General features: G+C 37.6%; 4 protein-coding genes across 4 annotated transcripts; 2 read left to right on the top strand and 2 right to left on the bottom strand.

Moving 5' to 3' along the window:
* The first annotated feature begins 633 nt into the window (after positions 1-633).
* Positions 634-2,353, top strand: LOC133527722 (tetratricopeptide repeat protein 19 homolog, mitochondrial). Its single transcript, XM_061864870.1, has one exon. It carries the CDS (start codon positions 864-866, stop codon positions 1,854-1,856), a length of 993 nt encoding a protein of 330 aa, XP_061720854.1. The 5' UTR covers positions 634-863; the 3' UTR covers positions 1,857-2,353.
* Positions 2,340-10,162, bottom strand: LOC133527727 (peptidyl-prolyl cis-trans isomerase 6). Its single transcript, XM_061864874.1, has 4 exons — positions 9,899-10,162; positions 8,084-8,291; positions 3,525-3,709; positions 2,340-2,753 (listed from the first exon to the last, which is right to left on the bottom strand). Exons 1-4 carry the CDS (start codon positions 9,989-9,991, stop codon positions 2,622-2,624), a joined length of 618 nt encoding a protein of 205 aa, XP_061720858.1. The 5' UTR covers positions 9,992-10,162; the 3' UTR covers positions 2,340-2,621.
* A 225-nt stretch (positions 10,163-10,387) lies between these two features.
* LOC133527719 (coiled-coil domain-containing protein 112-like) lies at positions 10,388-16,792 on the bottom strand. The gene is made up of 9 exons (XM_061864867.1): positions 16,224-16,792; positions 15,879-15,997; positions 15,659-15,781; positions 15,009-15,216; positions 13,951-14,093; positions 12,973-13,048; positions 12,591-12,636; positions 11,731-11,952; positions 10,388-11,132 (listed from the first exon to the last, which is right to left on the bottom strand). Exons 1-9 carry the CDS (start codon positions 16,513-16,515, stop codon positions 11,096-11,098), a joined length of 1,266 nt encoding a protein of 421 aa, XP_061720851.1. The 5' UTR covers positions 16,516-16,792; the 3' UTR covers positions 10,388-11,095.
* A 77-nt stretch (positions 16,793-16,869) lies between these two features.
* LOC133527720 (stomatin-like protein 2, mitochondrial) lies at positions 16,870-22,367 on the top strand. Its single transcript, XM_061864868.1, has 8 exons — positions 16,870-17,028; positions 17,111-17,227; positions 17,576-17,783; positions 18,444-18,632; positions 19,704-19,859; positions 20,557-20,672; positions 21,342-21,470; positions 22,065-22,367. The coding sequence occupies exons 1-8, from the start codon at positions 16,981-16,983 to the stop codon at positions 22,314-22,316; spliced, it is 1,215 nt and encodes a 404-aa protein (XP_061720852.1). The 5' UTR covers positions 16,870-16,980; the 3' UTR covers positions 22,317-22,367.
* The last annotated feature ends 21 nt before the right edge of the window (positions 22,368-22,388 follow it).

Raw genomic sequence — 22,388 nt, 5'->3', positions numbered from 1 at the left:
CGTAACTAAAATTGCATTTTTTGTATTGTTGTGATACTAGCGATAGTGATCTGCTTATATGAAATTATGACGTTTACTTAACACTTGTACCGTCTGGGCGATCAAAATCGCTGCTAACTTATCTTGGTCTGACTCTATTAACGAATGGTCATTTTAATCCGGGAGGTCATTGATAGTTATTAAAAATAAAAGTGGCCAAAACTGCTTCCTTGACTATACCAGAGAGGAGGTAGAGGTAATTTTTGAATTTTAAAACTGATCTAATTGTCGGTCAAACAACTTTGTCAATAAAAAAAAGGCCCGCGTCAAAAGAGGCGTGAAGCGCGAACTGTAAGACTCCACATTACACACTATTATGGCTCATCTGTGTTAAGATAAATATTAATTATATTATGATCAAGCGGCTATATTTTACGATTTAACAATAAAACAAAATGAAAAAAACAGCTAAATCATATATGATACCGTAGATAACTAACAGTTAAACTCGATCAGATGATGCTTTGCCGCTGTCTTACCACAAACCAAAATCGCCGTGAAGTTGTGCGAGTGTAGTCATACGTCAACGTCGCGATACGTTCGCTGCGGACTTAGGATTTTTTTGAATTTAGCCTTGCAACATTGGTATACACTTGTAAAACGAATCTGACTGTCAGTGTCATTTAAAAATGTCAATGTCATGTTTATATGAGAAATAACTTGAAAAATTCTAAATAATGCAACCATTTTCGCACATTTAACTAAGTATAATTTTATACAATTTAACAACATAATAATCTAACTATAAATCTAGAGAATTCTTTGCCCATCCCCACTTCAGGAAACAAATGTAAAAAGTTACATAAGAGTAAAATTTAACAAATATGTCGTCGAAGTATAGGATTCTATGGAATACCATATCAAGAATTAAATTTGATAAGAGATTTGTTCAGAAGTGTATTAATGTACAATACCCTAAAGTATTACCCAAACAAGCTGCAATACCATGTACTATTGGGTTCTCTCTGTTCACTTGGCTAGGGTTTCAACCAAAACTTAGTGCTGAAGATGAGCTTATTCAAACTATCAAACACTGTGTACTTTTTATACAAAGATTGCAATATGATAAGGCTGAACAATTACTTCACATTGCATTAAGGCAGGCCCAGCAGATGAATCACAAAATGGGTGTAACATACATCTATGATGTCATGGCTAACTTGGCATTAGAAAGAGAACAACTAGACAAAGCCAAGCAGCTCTTTGTTGCAGTAACACAGAGAATAATGGCAGATGGAGCTAAAGAAGATGATCCTAGAGTGGTACATCTTAGTATCAAACTGGCCAGAATCAGCCATTTGAAAAAAGAATACTCAACAGCTCAACTGGGTTATGATTGGTGCTTAGAAAAGTTACATAAAGCTATGGGTACAAATCCCAGTGAAGACACTATTAAAATGCTTGCAGTAGCTGAGGATTGGTGTGGAAGGTTGTATATAGATTGCAATAGACTGGAGGAAGGCTTGAAATTGATGGTAAATTCACTTGATCATATGCAGTCAGTGGGTAATGTGGGCCAGGAGCATTTTGTGGTCCAGTTGAATGATATTGGAACAGTTTGTGTCCAGTTAGGAAGGACAGATGAAAGCATTGCTTATTTTAAACAAGCTATAGAAATAGGAAAGCAGTTACCGGAGATGGAAGAATTAGGCACAATGTATGTTAATTTAGGGAGGGCTTACTTGAAGAAGCAACTGATAGAGGAAGCTAGGAAGAGTTGCGGACACGGGTGGAAACTGGGGGTGCAGGCTAACAATAAAGAAATCAAAGAAGAGGCTGAGGAATGTATTAAAGAAGTAAGAAGTATGATGAGGTAGAATTATATTAGGAGTTGTAGAATCCTACAATCAGTTATAAAGATACCTGACATCAACTGTATTTATAATAACATTTGGTAGCTGTCAAAATAACTTACAATAAAATGCATTTATACCCCACAGTTAATTGGCATATGGGGCAGGTTCCTCGTGAATTATTAAAATGGGAACCCTGTCACATTGTTACAAACATTCAAATCATGGTGGAAAATATATACCCTATAACTTACAAAGGTTTAAGTCTAACACCATTGAACATTACATGTATTCCAGTATTGGTTGAAAATCTTGATCTAGGTGTGTCATGGATTCTGAATATCCTATCTGCTAAATGTTATAAAGAATATATCCCAATAACAAATTATGAATTTTGTAAACTAAATAGTACACATGTATATACCCCAATATTGTACATACATAACCTATTCATACAATATATTTTTGTAAATAAATTATTTAAAATTATGTAAATAAAAGGCATAATTATAAAGAGACAAGTTTCATTTATTTCTTCATCAATCTAATTTGTGTGTGGCACCAAAGTGAACTTAATGGGTAAATACTCCCAAAGTAACAAAAATGTATCTTGGGTTCCCGACAGTTAAACATATACATAATTAATTCTAGTTGTGGCGCATATAAAGTTGAGCATTTGTTTCGCCAATCTTGCTAACTTCCGTGCAGAAACAACTAATTAGTTTGTAAATCTGAATATGGCCCTGGTTTTAAATTAATCTCATAAAAAAAATGCACTAAGAGCTAGTGTTATTTAGCACTTTCTTTGGAGACGGCGAAGGGCTCCGCGACGAGTTCTGCGCGGCTGTCAACGATCACCACGTCCTTGACGGGGCGGTCGTTCGCTCCGGTCGGTGTCTGTTCAATCCTGCGCACGATATCCTGCAACAAGCAATTGGGTCAAAATAAACCAATACTTAATTAGAATCTTCAAAATCGCGTTTGATCATATGCATATACTGATAAACACACTACACATGCATAGACTGACCTGATTCTGATAAACACATTACCCTCCTTTGCGTGGCGCAGTCAGGTAAAAACTATTGTTCCGAAAAGTTAACAATATTTCAGTCTAATTCTAGTGGTCCATACTACGCTACTAATGTATAAGTTTCAGTCTCTTTGGCTGGCAATGTTACATGAAAATCTATTGTCAGCGTGTTTCATTAGCCGGGTCTACACAGAGCGAGCATACGCGCGAGGTAATTTCCTCACGCACAATATTACGGCCAGTGTAGACGTGCCTCGGCCGAGGCGGCGCGCACGTTTTCCTCGCCCGTGTGCGATTGAAGATGACGATGTGTGTGTTTCGCAGCCTGTTAGCATGAACATAAATCTCCGCGCATGTTTGAGAAAAGCAAGTTATAGTTTAGTTTCGTCGTAGTCGTCTGTAAGTTACAGTACATTATTGTGCTACTATTTCGCACTGGTGCAGGAATAAGCACTTTCCGTGCCTATGTCGAAAATTTAAAGGGCCATATGTACATACTGTACAACGTTGTACAATAGAGATGGGAATTAGTAATTCGCAACGATTGTCGCTTCGGGGTGTTTTAAATCGACAAGAATTTCCTATTTTCCTCACTTGTATCGTAAATACCTATTTCAATTGCTATACAATCCGCTGTGCCTAAAGAGTCAGGTCCTTACCATGCCCTCCAAGACCTTCCCGAAGACCACGTGACGTCCGTCCAGCCAGGTGGTCTTGGCGGTGGTGATGAAAAACTGGGAGCCGTTGGTGTCCTTGCCCGCGTTGGCCATGGACAGCCAGCCGGCGCCGTAGTGGCGCAGCTTGAAGTTCTCGTCTTCGAAGCGCTCGCCGTAGATGCTGCGGCCTGGATGAGAAGGATACGTTTTGTTTCAATTGTTTTTACAAAAAAACTGACTATTTTCTTTCTACACTGACTACAGGGTGGGTTTCTTCATAAAAGGGGTGTATTTTTTTATACTACGTCGTAGGCAAACAGGCATACGGCCCGCCTGATGGTAAGTAGTCTCCGTAGCCTATGTACGCCTGCAACTCCAGAGGAGTAACATACACGTTGCCGACCCTAACACTCCGTGGAGCCCGTGGAGGTACTTCTCCAGTTGGGCTCTGCTCTAGATCTAGTAATAGTGTATAGCGTATGGTGGAGTGTAGAGTGATAGCAAAGAGAATTAGAAACAAGAGGTGGATTGTCAAAGAAAAATTTGTAGCCACAGTAAATTTACTGCCATCTTTCGACACATGATTGAAACTTTTAGAACACCATTTGAGTTTGATTCTTGAGTGGCGCCATAAGGGTCTGCGCAGGACGGCAGATTGTGAGGCCTATTCAGTAAGGGCTTCATACATGTGCCTTATTGTAGACGATACGAAAAGATAAATGTGTTCTATGAAAACTGTTTTACTATAAAGACCTTTACTAGTTTATTAATTATTATTAGATTTATTAGCAGTTATGGACTCTCCCTGATTTAGACCACAGAGAGCATAAGGATGATGCTTGGAATTTCACGCTTTCAAAAATTAGATTAGTGGCTAGCACCAAACAACTTTGGGGCTGCGAACCACATGAGCAAAAATGTGCAATAATACTTACAGGGTGTAACAGAAATAATAGAGATCCATTTAAGGGCATATTCGGTATCGTATTCTGATTTTGAAGAAAGAAAAAATATTTGACGCGATTTTTTTCTATGTGGCAGGTCGTTCTAGTCGTCCAACCCACCAAACAATGTCCAAAAATTTTTTTCTTCAACTTTTTCGTAATCAGAACACGATACCGAATTTGCCCTTAAACGGATCCCCACTATTTTGGTACACCTCGTATGCACGTAGCTCAAAGAGCCGCCAGGTGTTGTTTTCAGTGGTCTAAGAATTCTCAGGTGTTAATCTTTTGTGTGGCTTAATGAGCTGCAATTGTATTGTACCATCAAAGAGCTGCATGCGGCTTGCGAGCCGCGGTTTGCTGACTCCTGGCCTATATTTATAGCCAGTAGCATACATGCAAGTTATATGCAACTAATTAAAAACAAAACTGATTAAATTACTTCATTCATTTCTCTATACGGTTCTTTACGAAAGTAATCACCTAATCAGTAATCAAAAAATTCTTACCTTTGCTACTGATTAACCCGTGTTTTGCTATGATGCATTGAAATCATAAATCATAACTAAGATTTCGTAACAAATCGTTAGTAAGTTATCGCACTTTTTCAAGTATATATAACTAGGTAAGTCGATAACTAATGTAGCATAAAGCCTTATCCGGCGGCATACTAATTGGCTGTAAACTGTATATATATAGGTAAATAACCAAATAAAAGGAAACGTTTTCTCTTGTACTATTTATAATTTACTTACCTAACTCAATTAAAGTTGTCGAGTACTTTTTATCCACATCAAAGGAAGTTTATTCAATGAGATCTAATTTCGAGGGATCCGACCTTAGTTATCAAAAAATCTTATTGTTTTGCGTCCTTCTATTTATCGTTCAGTCAGTTCTGATGTTTTTCCATCATATTAGTTCAATGTTAATTAATGAATTTAATGATAAAATAAAAATGATAAAAAAAATATTTGACACAAAACATACTACGTACAGAATTCTCAATGTCTAACAAAACTGATGTTTAACATCAATATTCAAAAGGTCTCGGATCACGTTATCCTAGTCCAGGGGTCGGCAAACCGCAGCTCGCGAGCCGCATGCGGCTCTTTGATGGTACAATTGCAGCTCTTTACGTCACCCACAAAATTACCCTTGAGAGTTCTTACACCATTGAAAACAACATTTGCAGCTCCTTAAGCTGGTGAGTTTTACTGCTGTTGGCTCTGGTGGTCTCAAAAGTTTGCCGAACTTTGTCTTAGTATAAGGCTTGAGTTGACGCTCAAGTTGGGCGTGCAGCGGGGCGGGGCGTGCGGCGTGCATGTTAAACTAATGCTTATTACGTATAGGAGCGGCCTTAGCGCACGCTGCTAAAATCACTTGTGAGCCCTACGCCATGCTGCACGACCCGCCGAATGCTCCGCTTCGAGCGTCCACTCAGGCCTTGCACCTAGTCTAACACGTGGCGCTGAAGACGCGTTCTCTTTCACGCTTATTAGACCGGAACAGTCGTGCGAGAATCGGGCGCGCGTCCGCGCGACCATTTGAGTCAAATATCACTAGTATAAAAACAGGAAGCGTAATAAGTGTCCTCATAAGTCAATGTTTTGAGTGACATTGAAAACAATAGAGTTCAATAGACTCATGCACCACCAGACACTTTGTTGACTGTAAATCATTATAATTAGATTTGTTTATTTTAGGCTTTCCTTTATATTTTCAGGAACTCGGTTTCTTTGTTCCAATTGGAATTTAGCCAATATCTCGCTTTCATATTACGTACTATTCATTATTTTTAAGAATGCATGTGTTTTTAATATCCGACATCAAACAATTTTGATTAAATTTATAAGAGATCCGTATAAAGAGAATTATTATTATTACTCTTGCTCATGAAGGTTGGTACTTCACGGTCACTCAGGTTTAGCGGGAGTAATATTCTATCTTATTCCCTAGGGAGTTATGGATTCATTATTGGATTTGAACCAAGAAGGTTAATAAGTTAAATATTTACATAAAATCAGGCTACAAACTTGGTTTTAAAATAGTAATTTAATTAATTCATGCGAGCGTGATGGGAACCTTTGCGACATGAAGGGACTTAATTTAGTATAACTTAAAGTTAATATTAATGTAATGTATTTTTTTAAATGTATTATTTATAAATAAATCACAATATTGTTTTTTTTTTAATCGCACACCTGTATGCCGAATGGTTTTCTGCCTATGCCTTTTTTGTCATACGTGGGGTCTCACAGCACAATATTATTAATATTTACTTTATTTGTTTTTCTTCTTATATTAGCCTTTTTACAACATGAATATAAAATTAAAATACAAAAACACGTACAAAAACGATACAAAAACATATGAACATATTATAAAAAACCTAACCTAGGGTGCCGCCAGCAGCGGAGCAGGGCCCAAGCTGCCAGTGGTCAGGGCCGTAGAGAGAGGAACGGCCGGACTATCCGCGCCGTGACCAAGATCACCGCCTTTTGCATCTGACCCTTGATCCAACCACCAAGCGACTCTCTCAGGGTGTTGGTCGCGAGACTCTTAATATTATTATTAATCTAGACGGATTAGCACAGGATGGATGAAATGGCGACAGGTCACGGGAACAATTTGTGACGCCCGGATGCCCCTCCGACTGAAGGGTAAAATTTATAAAACCATCATAAGACCTGTCGTCATGTATGGATATGGATCAGAGTGTTGGTGCTGGGCACTAAAAGTGACGGATGAAAAGAGATTGCATGTAGCGGAAATGAGAATGTAAGATGGATGTGTGGTGTTACAAGAATGGATAGGATAAGGAATGAGTATATAAGAGGAAGTCTGAAAGTTGCACCCATAATAGAAAAAGTAAGAGCGAATCGCTTAGCGTGGTATAGGCATGTGATGCGGCGGGATGAAAGTCATGTGACGAAAAAGGTATTACGAATGAATGTGGAGGGATGGAACAGCAGAGGAAAACCTAGGAAACGGTAGATGGATTGTGTGAGAGATGACATGAAACGAACGCGAGTGAACGATGAGATGACGGGTGAAGGAAGGCATGCTGCGCCAACCCCAAATGAATTGGATAAGGGCAAGCGAATGATGAATGAATCTAGACGCCATGATTATCGGACCTCCCGCTGCCATTTGCTAGCTAGGTTTACCTTATGTGGTTACTTAGACTCACATGTACCCAGCCGCGAAGGAGTATGGCCACTTTATGAATGAGTTCATTCATAATGCGTCCATGCAATTTGCAGCTTTTTGTACATTAGGACCTTAACTTTTTATCTTATCATTTTACGTCCCGTTTAGTTACTTGTTTGTAGAAAACACTCATATTTTTTTTATGATATAGGAGGTAAACGAATGGACGGATCACCTGATGGTAAGCGATTTCCGCCGCCCATGGACACCCGCAACACCATGGACATATGTTACACAAATAATTTCAAAACTCTAAAGTATATTTAGAGTATCTTTATGAATATTGGATACGGGTTATATCAGTTGTCAAACTGCTTGCCTGCTTATTAAATAATATTAATAAACATATACAAATTGTAAAAACCTAACGTAAGAGAAAAATTAAATAAAGGGAATAATAATATTTACCGCCAGTGCCGTCTCCTTTAGTGAAGTCTCCACCCTGGATCATGAAGTTACTGATCACACGGTGGAACTTGCTGCCCTTGTAGCCTTCGCCCTTAGGCTTCTGCGCCAGCTGGTAGAAATTCTCCACTGTCTTCGGAACAGTTTTTCCAAACAGACCAATCACAACGTCTCCGACTTGTTCATCACCTATCTTCATAGTGAAGGTGACCTATTTGGGATTAGAAATAACATAATTAAAAGATGTACAATGAATAACACAGTTAACTAATCCCTAATATTATAAATGCGATGTGAGGTCTGGCCTAGTGGGTAGTGACCCTGCTTATGAAGCCGATGGTCCCTGTTTGGGTTGCGGGTCGGTGGTGATGTTAAAACGTCCAGAGAGTAGTAGCAAAAAATGCTTATTGTATTACAATGTTAAGTAAATTAAGCATAAAAATGTTATGTTAGTAAAAATGGTAAGTGTTAAAGAAATGTTAGATGAGTGCACCTGGTCACGTTGGTCCCGAAAAGTACACTAAAAGTAAAATTACTGTAAATGATTGAGGTAACACATCTTTTGCTGACTAGACGCATGTGCCGCACGAGGCATAAAACGTGTTGAGGTGCATCGCACCGAACAGTCCCAGAGTTCCAGGTAAGGGCATTTATTTGTGTGATGAAGACAGATATTTGTTCCTGAGTCATGTGTGTTTTCTTTGTATATAAGTATGTATTTACCTATATACCTATGTATATTGTTGCCTAGTACTTATAGTACAAGCTTTGCTTAGTTTAGGGCCAGGTTGATTGGTATATTATAAGATTGTCCTCAAAGTAAGTAACTCTGCCTGTCTGTTTGTTACCTCTTCATGCTTAAACTGCTGAACCAATTTGGTTTTTTTTTCGGCATGGAGATAGTGTGAGGCCCAGGGAAGGACAAGGTAGTTTTTACCAATCATCATCATTATTCCATGCAGACAATGTTGCAAGCGAAGTTAATAATTTTATAAATCAGTGCCTATAACTTTTACCCCCTCCATATATTCTATGGAGCACTTCCTCAATTGATAATATACACTTAGCTCTTTTCAGTAAAAATGATCTGCAAGTACTAGCTTGTTTACAATATATAGTAATAAAAAAAGGAACCTTGAATTCTTACACAAAATATTATGGATTGGTACAGACTAACTCCATTGTACATTTTTTGAGAAACTGCACACTACATGCATGCATTCCTAGTAGCAACCAGAACTATAAACGCGAAAATTAAGGTTCACAAATTACAGGCATCTACCTCTGTCACTTTAATTATGCCTTCATTGGAGTAAAAGAGAAAGATTCCCGCAATTTACGAATTTCGGTTTTCGTGTTAGGCCCTCAGGATTTAGTCAATCAGTACCAACCCTAAAATTGCTGTCTGATAGCCAGTAAGTAACAAGTTTGTTTAGATAATATAAGATTGCAGTAATTGAGCTAATTTAGGCAGTTTTATAGCCAGTAGAGCCCACGGGTCAATCACAATAGAAGGTTACTAGATTGGTGTACAAAGGCACTATCTATTGGCCAGAATTAACTTATTCAATGCCCCTAGGATAGCTCTGATTTGGATCATAGGACTGTTGACAAGAAAAAGGGTCCTTTATTACATAATTTAAATGATGACATCAGTACAAATTTAAAAACCCGTTACCCAAACAAAGAACTTGACGCGTCATTGGCCCCCAGGCCAGCAACCTTACTATGGTCCATCAAATTCAATAAAAAAGTATGTAGTTAGATATTTTTGAGATATGGCTTTTACTGGATTTAAGAATAAATTGGATCACGTACCTTGTGAGTCACTTTGGGACCTTTGGGAGCATCGTCAGACCGGGCCACGACGATAAACAAAAACAGGCCTAGGACAGTCGCAAAGGTCCCCATGATGATAAGAAGTTTGAATTTTCTTCTAAAAATTTTAGCTAATTAAATAAATCACAGCGTTATTTTTAATTGGCTTGGACGCGAGGTGTATGATCCTCAACTGCCGGCCAAATGACGAGTGGGCTGTGTTCTTGCCGCAGCCGATACCGAAGCGCCACGTTACCAACGAAACGGAAGCGAATAAATACAGCGACCCCACCACCCACATACGGACAACGCAGCGATCTTCTTGAGATTATAGACGCGCTTCTATTCTAAATTGGTCTCTATTATAATAAGCCGCGAGCGATATTAGCTCGGCAGTTCAATAAAATAATGTCAATGTCATAACATAACGACAATGACAGCAACGCCAGTGGCAGATGGAATATTGTTACCAGGAATTAAAAAAAGAGATTCATACAATTATTTTTATTAAAGTATTACACTTAGGCCTCATATGCACGAGCGCTTTTACAACGTGTGGTAAAAAAGGGTCTCTATAAATACCACCACAATAAGCTATAAGATGTACCGTACTTACTTATTAATTAACTAGGCAATAAGCTAACCCATCTGTATTTAAGGGAGTTCCCTCCACAGATTAATAATATGTAGCTAGTTCCCTCTGCCAACAAACTGTCTTACAGTTTGGCAGAAAAAAACAAAATTGTAAAATCAGGGTTTTTTTTACCAGAATAAATGTTTTTTTTTTATTGTTTCCCATAAAGTTTTAAGTCATGATGTACTGTTTGTTCGCATTTTCGTTAACCATAAAACAAACCTAACCTAACCTATCTATAGGATAACATAAGGAAATTCCTGAAAAATTAACGGTTTCCGAGTTATGACTAATGATAATATGACTATTATTACATTATGACTTTCGATTAGGTATTATGCGAAAGAAAGGGATCCGGTTAAAAAAGCCTTTAAATCAAATAAATGGATACCCGTGTGTTTATCACAATTTCACACGGTGGCGGTGGCGCTTTTTTATCGTGCATTGTTGATATTTCAACTTTGAGCGTTAGCCGTTAATACGAATTTAGTGTACGGAACAAAGATGACGCCTTATGGCTATATACCGATTAAAACTACGCACTATAATAGCATTGAAATCCATCAGTCTTGCAAAGGTATTCTCCAATCGGGAATTCGCCTGAAAATACAAAAAATATTCGAGCAAAGTAAAGTATAGCTTGTCAAACAACTTTGTCAGTAGAAAAAGGCGTGAAATAAAATTTTTATATGGGACGATAACCCTTCGCACCTACATGTTCTAAATTTTCCGCTTTTTTCTACTGAAGGATAGATGAAGGTAATAATTAAGGTGGATGGGGTTGCTTAAACTAAAAGTAAATATAAAAATATAGCAGGTTCCCTTCTGAGGCTAGGATTGGGTGCGGGCCGTAAGATCAAGCTAGACGGGCTGGTTACTCGGGCGTACTTTCACATGATTCAAATAAATGCTAAATATTGTCAGATTTGTTTGAAATCATTAGGTATCGTAGGAGTTAAAAAGGATTAATATATTTGAATAATAGTATTTTAGGCTAGGCTATGACTTACAATCAATTACTTAGAGTATCATAACTCTGCAACGATTTGGATAGCTTAGACTATGCAAGTGATAGGTATTCATATGTTACAATAATTTCATACAAGTTTGACGTTTAAAATAACAACACTTGCACAGCACAGTCTAGGCTATCAATATCGCTGCAGACTTAACTCTATCAATCAACAGGCCAACTTACAACTTTTTTATCATTTGAAGATCATTATATCCTCTCACGTCCTCACTTAAGCTAGTGCATCTGTTAATCCATTGTTTTGTAGGCTTTAATATATCATTAAAGCATCTCTGATTTAGTTGGACTGCATTTTTAGAACCCGGCTTATCTCCTGGTACATCACTCTTGTTTATCTCTGCCTCCAATGATGAGTCTACTTCTTGAATGGTCATGTCGCATAGACCGCTAAAAATAATAGGTAACATGACAAGATGTAGGGAGTAGGGATCTGATATTATCTTAATACAATCTTAACATGTTTTGTTGTTTAAGTGTCGTCAATAAATTCAATAACTATGTGGGTAGGTATAGGATAGTATAACAGTTATAATTTGCCGAAAACACAATCATTCCCTAGTAAATGACGTAAAAAAGCGACTATTTCACCGGCCATAGATTCCATGTGACACTGAGCTCAGCAGTCATAGCCATGAGTTCCTCTGAACTCTCTCTCATCTTAGCGTTTGCCAAAACCAGGATCAGCAATAAGTTTCTCTATGTTTCTGTTATTATTTGTCACAATTTTTAAGTAGAATATATGAGAAAACCGAAGTAATGTGCTTTACAAACCTCACGACTGGTACCGTATTTTTTAAATTTATTGTGGCATTGGATCAATTGATTCAACCTGTTGCACTTGCATTACAATAGTTAAGCAATGTATCGCAAAAAATGCATGCAATTGTCGGTGACGTCTGCAGAGCCCATCAATTACCTTTTCTAATCACAACAACGGCGACGCTCTTAAGATAAAGGTAGTTCAGGTAACACCAGGTTCTTTAGGATCCCTAAATACAAACAGAGTCAAAAATAAAAATACTAACTTAGCAATTTCTTCTGCATCGCGGGTTTCCATCGTGTCTAACAAATCTGTGAAATATAATCAGATAGAATTACATATTTCAATTTTCATGCTTCAAGATAAACTAGCGATGGATTTAAACTTCAAGCGTATTAATGTTGGTACCTAATAAACGTATATTTATAGGTTAGCTGGAAGAGATCCCTCTTAGGAGTAAGTTCGGCTTTGTACTACAAAATTACGTTCTATGTGATGTAATCAATATTTCTTTTTTCTTGTACAATAAGGTGGTTACTTACTTATTTGGAACATGTGGAACAGAACAGATTAATGTTAAACATTTTTTTTAAATCAAATTTATAATATTTATATTTGAATAATCTCATTATACTCATAATCAATACCTTCGATGTCTTTTATGCTTGTAAATTTTTCTTCACAGTGAAATCGTTTCGACATATCCATATTTCTTTTGTGATCCTAAAAGTGATAAACATATTAAATGTATTACCTTCTATAAAAAATGTGGAATTACCTATCGTAACGTCTTATGTTTTTAGACCGCGGGCCAGGAATAGCATATTTCATCAGTCATCGCCTCCCGGCTGATCTTTGTCAGATGATAGTTTAGATGCTGTTTTAAACTTAAAAAACCGTCAGCCGGTTCTATCGCGGTGGAATTACCGTCAGCTGTAAAATAAACATGTAAAAAATATGCGCCTACAACTTTATGTGCGGCAAAGTATGCGTGTAATGTGTAAATAGCGTAATCCGTTGATGGCTTTTCAGGCGATTACGCCTGATGAAATGCTACATACAAAGTTCCATGATTTGTTTCTGTTATCATAAAAGGTATAGCGCTTATTTTTACATGTTCATGCGACCAGCTGATGTTCTTACCACCGCGATATAACCGGCTGACGATTTTTTTTATTAACAACAGCATCTGAACTATCATTTGACAAAGTATCAAACGGGAGGCGATGACATTTTTTTTTGTTTTACGTATTTCGGTGGCTGCCATTCCTCAACCCACCAACGGAGCGGCAGCTGACGTCCACGAGGGTTCATCATACCACTACACGAGTTTTCAGCCGGGAGGCGAATGGTCATGGAAATTGTTCCTGGCTCCGGGCTATGTGATGTGAGGGACCCAATAGTTCCAAAGTATTGTGTGCCAGCACTGACAGCCTTGACAGACTACCTATTTTTTTCAGATAATCGTATGGGTACTACCTAATATTCATTTAGGCATTTCTGACAAGCCCATCAGCTTCATCAAGTCATCAGTTCCATTTCAAAGTTACTATCACCACTGTCGGTATTTACCTTAAGTCAAAGATAATTATTACAGACTAATAAAAGTAATAAAAGCTACGCACGTTATTGCTATATTTATGGTGAGATTTTGACAACATCCTTTTATTATTCTTCCACTTATTCAAGGCATTTTGCTGTTGTTCTCTTAGATACAAATATTTACAATACCACATGCAATGCGAAACTATGTCATCTTTCGTAGATCCTGTAAAAGTGAGATTCATAAGAAGTCATTCAAAAGGGTGATATGCGGATGATATTTATTCTGAGGTTATTAGTTAATTAGGTATTATGATCGTCAGATACGGCTGTGGCTCTTTTATGGGATACATTACTAATTCAACAGTTTTATTACGTCTGTTAAAAAAGTAGGTACATTTATTTTTTTGCCATAGCGAGCGTTATCGTCGATAATAGTATTAATGGTAATTCTCAGAGCCCATTTTATACTGATTCTTCTGTGGCGAAGAATAAATAAAAAGCGGCCATGTTCGAGTCGGACTCGCCCATGAAGGGTTCCGTACTATTTATGACGTATTAAAAAAAAAACTACTTACCAGATCTCGTTCAAACCCATTTTCGGTGGAAGTTTGCATGGTAATGTATATCATATATTTCTTTTAGTTTTATAATTCTGTTATTTTAGAAGTTACAGGGGGGGGGGACACATTTTTTCGCTTTGGAAAAAAAAAAAATTAGACACCTCAATATCATTTTTGAAGACCTATCCATAGATACCCCACACGTATAGGTTTGATGAAAAAAAAAATTTGAGTTTCAGTTCTAAGTATGGGGAACCCCCAAAATTTTTTAATTTTTTTTTTCTATTTTTGTGTAAAAATCTTAATGCGGTACATAGAGTACATTTACTTATCAAGTTTGAACAGTATAGTTCTTATAGTTTCGGAAAAAAGTGGCTGCAGTGACATAAACGGACAGACAGACGAGACGGACATGACGAATCTATAAGGGTTCCGTTTTTTGCAATTTGGCTACGGAACCCTAAAAAGGGAAATATTTTTAAAAATATATTCATTATTAGACGCCTTCGTTACTGCTCGACATCTCATTAATAAAACTTGAAACCAAAATTATTTCGGTATTTTTAATTTTAAGATACCTGTAATTTTCTCCAATATTTCCGACTGAAACGCTTGGTATTGATCGTGGTTGCGACATGTAAACTCCTGAGCACCATTTAATGTAATTTCATCATTGAATTTGAAATACTTCTGCCAAATCTGAACGAAGATGTTATGGTGATATTCATTCCAACCTCCGTAACGATTGGGGCTGCTCATCATAAATTCTTGAAAATTCTGAACTTCCTAAAATTTTAATACAATAATGTGTTGAAATTGTTATGATAAAGGTTTAAATTTTATTGCTTTACTCGTGAAAATTGAAAGGGTTTTTAACCATGTACGAGTACTACTTTTAAAGATTTTCGGAGGTACAAACTTCTAAAACTATAGCCATTTATGCGGCCAAGATTGTGGCCGTGTACTTGTTTGCGAAAGACGTCTTGGTACTCGTTTCCGAGGTTTTTGGAGTGCTGATTTTTAAATTTTTGGCCGGTATTTATATCGCTAAGGGTTAATCTGGCAGCGTTCGTAATGTAGTGGAATGTGAATACAATGTATCGCAAAGACTATAGATATTCTTATCTAATGAAAGGGTTAGAGTTACAAAATTCACGTACCAAAGTACCTATATTATTAAGAGACTAAAGATTTGAGAAGAACAGTAGAATTAAAATACTTTACTTACCTTACATTTAAATGGAGACTGTATCATTACTTTTACAGGACTAGGTACAATATGGCTGAACGGTTTAATTTTAATCTTGGGTTTAAACGTACAATTTGACCGTTTCTCTTCAATGTCATTTATCTGAAAATAATAAATTATCTGATAGAAAGAGTTTCCTATGTTTACATTCCCATCATATTTGGAACATTGTGATCGGATAGACCAAATTATTAGTTACCTGTTTTGTTAGTTCCTTCTCCTTCGACGTCCCCGAAGCTAACTCCAATTGAACATACTGTTTGAGCAGGCGTATTTTCTCATCCAGCTTAACTACGTCCCGTTTCATGTTATCAATGTCTAAAATTAATAGGTAGAGTAGATTAAAAACACATAGTGAAATAGGTACAGTTTATAGCAGACGAATCAGCTACACGATTAGGTATAGTTACTTTTACTTCAAATGATAAGTACCTGTATGTATTGGTGCCAGTTCCATTGAAGTCCAGACATTATTAACTATGACTTGACAACTCTTTCTACACATTTTTATAAGGCCACATAATGGCAAAAAATATTTACTTACCAACGCTAGTTACCTTTTCTTCAGCCATAGCTTTTAGTTCTCCAAATATATTTTTAATTTCTGTTAAATTATTTTTTAACTTTCCTGTGTAATTCTTTAATTCTACACTGTAGAATATAGGAAGTTCAGAGTTGCTTCCTTCAATTTCTTTTGAATTCATTTTATTAATATTGTTCATCAATAGGTTTTCTTCTATTTTTAACCTCCTAAATTTAGCAGTAACACTATTCTCGGTGTAGTCAGAGGAGTCGTCCAGTAATGAACTTTTTAAAGCGTCCCTTTTATAACTCATTATAAATGCCCTAATTGCTCCAGTTAATTATTAAAAAAAATAATACTATACAAACATTTATTCAAGTACGAGATAGAACTATCGATCTAACTTTTAAGTTGACCGCCATTGTCAACTGTAACTATGCTACCATTTCCTGTTGTGAATAGTGGTCCAAACGCAATGCAAACATTTATAACCAAACATAAGAATTAATTTTAAAATGTTGAAGTAAAATATTTTAATAGAGATAATTAAAATAATATTTATAAACTTATTAAAGCAGTTACAATAAAAGCACATACAGGTACTCACGTAGAACCCAACTTGTACATTTCGATGGTTTCAGAACATTCCTAGACCCGGCGCGATTGACAGCTGTCAATCTAGTTCATCCCGTTCGATTTCGATTGCTTTACTTGAATTTCGTAGACATAGAATGGACTGCAGTTTTTATGTTTAAATCCTAATAATAAAGCTATTAATATGTTTACGCGTTCAAGACTATTTCTTTCCAAGGCGCTGCCTTTAAGAGTGTGTATCGTCAGTTTTATGCATGAAATCTTGTGTCGAAGCAGTGTTATGTATAACCTTATTCAATCCTATTTGTTTTCAGAATGCATTTAAAACAGAATACCAGAATGAAGCGAAGTTCTTATACAGTGTTACTAATACGCGACATCGATCCACGACCCCTCTCAATACAATAGTGATGTTTGTACCGCAGCAGGAGGTTTGTAACCTTATACAAATATGATTATATTTTGCAAATACTAGCGGACGCGCAATCTAAATGCAGATTATGAAATTTCACGGGTGTTTGTTTTATTCAAGTTATTTGATTACAATTATGTTCCTTACATTACATTAAATCTTTCTTTTTTTCTTAATTTTCTGCCTACAAGTTTCTTATATCTTAAGAGTACAGAATAGTTTACTGTAATTAATATGAACTGTGAGGCAAGTGAATCTAGAATTCTGAATTTAACTTGACTCACTATGTTTTCCAGCATTAAACTAATTTGACATTTTAAGAGACATTGTATGCCACTTGCTTAAGAATATTTTTTTTATTTTCCAGGCTTGGATAGTGGAGCGAATGGGCAAATTCCACAGGATACTAGAGCCAGGCCTGAACCTGCTGTGGCCAATAGTGGATAAGATCAAGTATGTGCAGAGCCTAAAGGAAATTGCAATAGATGTACCAAAACAGAGTGCCATCACGTCAGACAATGTCACTCTCAGCATCGACGGTGTGCTGTACCTGAGGATCATTGATCCATATCTAGGTAATTTACAATTTTACAAAGGTTGCCTGGAAGAGATCACTTTTTAGAAATAAGACTGCCTGTTGTTGCCTTATTATAATTTGTGTTCTTTTCTGTCGTCTTTTTAAAAATGTGGGGCACAATGTATTATTATACATAATAGATCTTATAGACTTTTTTGTCAACTGATTTGTAATTTCCTTATAAAATTAAAGCTGGTTTAGAGCTTAGATATTTTTTGGGTCTTGAAAAATACTTTTCACCACACCACCTCGTAAAGGCTCTCTTGATTGTTCAGAAGGTTCAATTGTGGAAAGTTCAATTTGGAATCTTTTTGCTTGCTCGGGTAACAACTTTAGCATGAGCGTTAATCAACAACTTTGCCCCCTTGTGAAACAAATAACTATTCATTTGCATTTTTACTGTTCTACATTCCTAGCTTAGCCGTTTGCTGCTTAAATATTATCCTATTTAGTTTCTTTGTTTTCATTATAAACTGTTTTGTTGTTGACTGATGAAATATTGTCATTAAGATAAATTATTTGTCTATATGATATGAATTTGTTCTTGGATCAAAGATTGGGGCAATAAAATCTTGCAGACCTATCTTTAGGCCATGTTTTCTTAAGATATGGTTTTTTTAACCTTATTTACCTTACTTATGCTGTGTTAACTTTTCAGCTTCATATGGTGTAGAAGACCCAGAATTTGCCATAACACAGCTGGCTCAGACCACAATGCGTTCTGAGTTGGGTCAGATATCCCTGGACAAAGTCTTCCGAGAGAGAGAATCCCTGAATGTGTCTATAGTCCATGCTATCAACAAGGCCAGTGAAGCGTGGGGAATTACATGTTTGAGATATGAGATTCGTGAGTTTGAATGAATCTTCACTATTATTATGAAATCAAAAGTTTATCTTTTACCTATTTTGAGGATTTATCATATGTAGAAAGCATAATTGTTTGTTGTCCAGACTAAGGAAAAGAGAAGGAAAGAAGATGTAGCTACTTACTTCGAAATATTAGCTAAAATAATAATGAGTCTTTCTTAGAATTGACAAGATTTAGAGTCTTTTAAGCCTAAATTTGAATTACTCGAGTCTGCACTTAAAAAACTTCCGAGTCTTTTAATGAGTTTTTTAAGTGGAACCTAAAAGGACTTGAGTCTTAGAATAAAGACTTCGTCAACATTTTTATAGGTTTTATCTATGAGTAACACAAAGGAAAATTGTTTTTTTATTTTATGATTTGTGCATAACCCATGAATTAAATGTGGACACGATGCCTTTTACAAAACTATTGTACATAATTTGAGGGTTCTCTTTAAAGGGCTCAAGTCTTTACAAAAGAATTCGAGTTTCGACTAAAGTCTGAAAAACTGAGTCAAATCTTAAAGCAGAGGACTCAAAGGAGACAAAGGACATAAGTCTTAACCACAGAAGATTTGGTCTGTGGTCTTAACCAACACTGGAGTTCGTTTTTTTAGCATTAGAAAGAAGGTAAGCGATCTTGAAGTGTCTTTTTATTAAAAATCGCTTTTGTAATATAAGTCACAGCAAATATGTAACAATTATGAATCATATAGTTACAATCTTTTACATTTTTTGGCTTTCATACGTAATACAAACTATTTTTTTAAAGCGTTTTTTAATCATTTAAAAGAAAAAGACACATCAAGATTGTTTACATTTTTTCTAATGCTAAAAAAAACGAACTTATAGTCTTGCTGTACATATATTAACCGTGCCTCGGCCGAGGCGGTGCGCGCGTTTTCCTCGCCCGAGCGCGCCAGAGGCACGTCTACACTGGCAGTTTTGTACATGATGTGCTCCCGCCTAATTGCAAATATCGGCTCGAATTGGTAAAATTTTCTATTCCACATGTCTCTGCTTAATTACATATGCCACAATTAAGCTGTCATTCTAATGCAATGTCTATCAGGTGACATAAAGCTGCCCTCGCGCGTCCACGAAGCCATGCAGATGCAAGTGGAGGCGGAGCGGCGCAAACGGGCGGCCATCTTGGAGTCCGAGGGCGTTCGGGCCGCTGACATCAACGTCGCCGAGGGCAAGCGGCAAGCGAGGATACTTGCTTCTGGTAAGTTTTACCGTTTGACTACAGTAACGTGGCCATCATGCAGATGCTAGTGGAAGTGAAACGTTGCAAAGGGGCTACCATCGGGGAGTCCAAGGGCGTTCGGGCCGTCGACATCAATGTTGCTGAGGCCAAGCGGCAGGTGAGGATACTTGTTTCTGGTATGCTCTATCGTTTTGCATTACTTGCATTGACTTATTAGTCGCTAATTTTTTAGGTCATCTACTGCCAACAACATTGTTAGGTCCCTTCCCACAATAAATGTCTCAGTAACGAGCGTCCACCAGCGCGTTCGGCGGGACGTGCATCATGGAATCGAGCATCTAAGGGATTTGAGCAGTGTGGACTGTTGTCGCTCGCTTGTGCATTTGGCATTTGTTGAACATGGATGCCGCGACGCACGCACGTCCCGCTCGAGCCTCCATTCTGCTTGCACATTACGGCTTCCAAAATGAACTCGCCAGAACTAGAACTTTTCTGTTACTTCCGCATTTATACCTGTAGATAAAGTTCCAATACTTCAAATCTACTCCTCTATCCTATGCTTTCGTCCATCACCGCCGACTACTATACTCACTACAGTGGAAAATCTTAGCCTTCCAAGCGTCAGATTGGCGTTAAGAGTATATCAACTTCTTTGTTAGTTTCGCGTGGCATCCACAGGGTAATACTTATGATTGTTTATTATCAAAACTTCCAGAGGCGGAAAAGCAGGAACAAATCAACAAGGCGTCGGGAGAGGCGCAGGCCATGCTCGCGGTGGCCGAGGCGCGCGCCAAGGGGCTCCGGCTTGTAGGCCAGGCGCTGGGGCAAAAGGTAAGGTGCTCTATTCATGATTAAGAAAACCTTCAGATAAACAGCTACTAATTTGAACTATTGTATCAGATGAGTTAAGATTATTTTACCCAAAATTTGGTTGATGAACTGAAGCCTCCTTGCAAGTTTCGACCACTGTAGTGGCGAATTGAGAGTTGAAGTCTTGTATTTAGTGCGCTGAATCTTTTGTAGCATCAAAAAACATACGATACTCAGTCGTTACTAGATAGTACCGACTGAGTATCGACTCCGCTTAAAAAAATATATTGAAAACCTGATACTCACAGATTCAGGTGTTTTTGGGTTCTTTCAACTCAGAATCATTAGCATATTCAATGTTAATGCTAAAAAAATGTCCCAAAGATTTGTACGGAAATTGTAGTTTCGCACGACGCACGACGTCTCGCACATACAAGTGAAAAAAAAAAACACACTACAATGTGACGTAATGGAACGGTCATTTTGGGACATCTTTTTCTAATGGTAGGATGAAGAATGCTGTAGATTCTGAGTAGAATGAGCCGAATGAGCCCGAGAATGTCCAGATTTGTAAGAATCAGGTTTACAATATTTATTTTAGAAAACGCCCAGGTTCATAACCCTAGTGTAGGAGCTGTAGTAATTTACCGAAGAATAGATTATTCGTTTAATTGAGTGAGTTACTTGCAGGACAGCCGGCACGCGGCGTCGCTCACGCTGGCCGAGCAGTACGTGGCCGCGTTCCACAAGCTGGCGCGCACCAGCAACACGCTCATCCTGCCCGCCAACGCGGGGGACGTGTCCAACTTGGTCGCGCAGGTAGCACAGCACAGCATACATGTGATAAAGCATGTCTAAATTAATTTTGTATTAACCTCTCGTATGCCGGAATTATTAATTAAAACCCAATTCCTACTAACGTGGATCCGCGTTTCGACATATGAAAGGTTATGCAGATTCGCTCAAAGATATAGAATTCAAGCTGAAGAAGCAAGCGGTCCGCTCTATATAGATTTAGATGGCGCTTGACGTGGATGTGTTGTGGGCATTCCCATGTCCAATAAGTAGGTACAACAGCTTTCATATAACTAGACTTTATTGGATAAGTTTAGTCTAAAATACCAGACCGCCTTATTTTTTAGTTGTATAGGTGTAGTAATAAATGCATAACAATTATAGCACTTCATTTATTTACACCACGACTGTGGCAAACAAGCATACGGCCCGCCTGATGGTAAGCAGTCTCCGCAGCATATGGATGCCTGCAACTCCAGCGGTATTACATGCGCGTTAATAAACCTGTACACGCCTTTTTTGAAGAACCCCATACTGCTGTATGGGACCCTCGCGAAAACCTAATTCTAAGCATTTATGTACTTACCCAAATTAATAAAAATATTATATCATTTACAGGCAATGTCCATCTACTCCACCGTCTCACAACACAATCTCCAAGCGCAGCAAGCGGATATCGCTGAACCCTACGACGATCCTCTAGTCAAACTCCACGCCCTAACAGAGAAGGGCTCCACCCTCGCCGGCCAGCCCGTGGGGACCGAAGAAGACAGCCTAGCAGAATACTTCTCCGACGATGAAGAACGAGAGAAGGCACTACAAGCACAAAAGAAAGAGCAAAAAGAAATAAAGTTAGAAAGGGAGACATAATCTTAGTAACAGTAGATTGGCTTGTTGTTAATAAATTTACGTTAATTAATACTTTGTTTTTCTCTACCTCAA

This window comes from Cydia pomonella, chromosome 18 (genome assembly GCF_033807575.1).
Source record: "Cydia pomonella isolate Wapato2018A chromosome 18, ilCydPomo1, whole genome shotgun sequence".
In the NCBI taxonomy this organism is placed as follows: Eukaryota; Metazoa; Arthropoda; class Insecta; order Lepidoptera; family Tortricidae; genus Cydia; species Cydia pomonella.
Note: the sequence above shows the minus strand (reverse complement) of the source record. Positions and strands in the feature narration are given on the sequence as shown.

Excerpts from the sequence above, each read along its gene's own strand:
- LOC133527719 (XM_061864867.1), bottom strand. The coding sequence starts at position 16,515 with ATGAGTTATAAAAGGGACGCTTTAAAAAGTTCATTACTGGACGACTCC. Across the intron at positions 15,998-16,223 it reads AGAAAAGGTAACTAGCGTTG|ACATTGATAACATGAAACGG; the intron begins GTAAGTAAATAT and ends TATTAATTTTAG. Across the intron at positions 15,782-15,878 it reads AGAAGGAACTAACAAAACAG|ATAAATGACATTGAAGAGAA; the intron begins GTAACTAATAAT and ends TATTATTTTCAG.
- LOC133527727 (XM_061864874.1), bottom strand. The coding sequence starts at position 9,991 with ATGGGGACCTTTGCGACTGTCCTAGGCCTGTTTTTGTTTATCGTCGTG. Across the intron at positions 8,292-9,898 it reads GTCCCAAAGTGACTCACAAG|GTCACCTTCACTATGAAGAT; the intron begins GTACGTGATCCA and ends AATCCCAAATAG. Across the intron at positions 2,754-3,524 it reads GGAAGGTCTTGGAGGGCATG|GATATCGTGCGCAGGATTGA; the intron begins GTAAGGACCTGA and ends TGCTTGTTGCAG.
- LOC133527720 (XM_061864868.1), top strand. The coding sequence starts at position 16,981 with ATGTTTACGCGTTCAAGACTATTTCTTTCCAAGGCGCTGCCTTTAAGA. Across the intron at positions 17,784-18,443 it reads GATCATTGATCCATATCTAG|CTTCATATGGTGTAGAAGAC; the intron begins GTAATTTACAAT and ends TTAACTTTTCAG. Across the intron at positions 20,673-21,341 it reads GCCAGGCGCTGGGGCAAAAG|GACAGCCGGCACGCGGCGTC; the intron begins GTAAGGTGCTCT and ends AGTTACTTGCAG.
- LOC133527722 (XM_061864870.1), top strand. The coding sequence starts at position 864 with ATGTCGTCGAAGTATAGGATTCTATGGAATACCATATCAAGAATTAAA.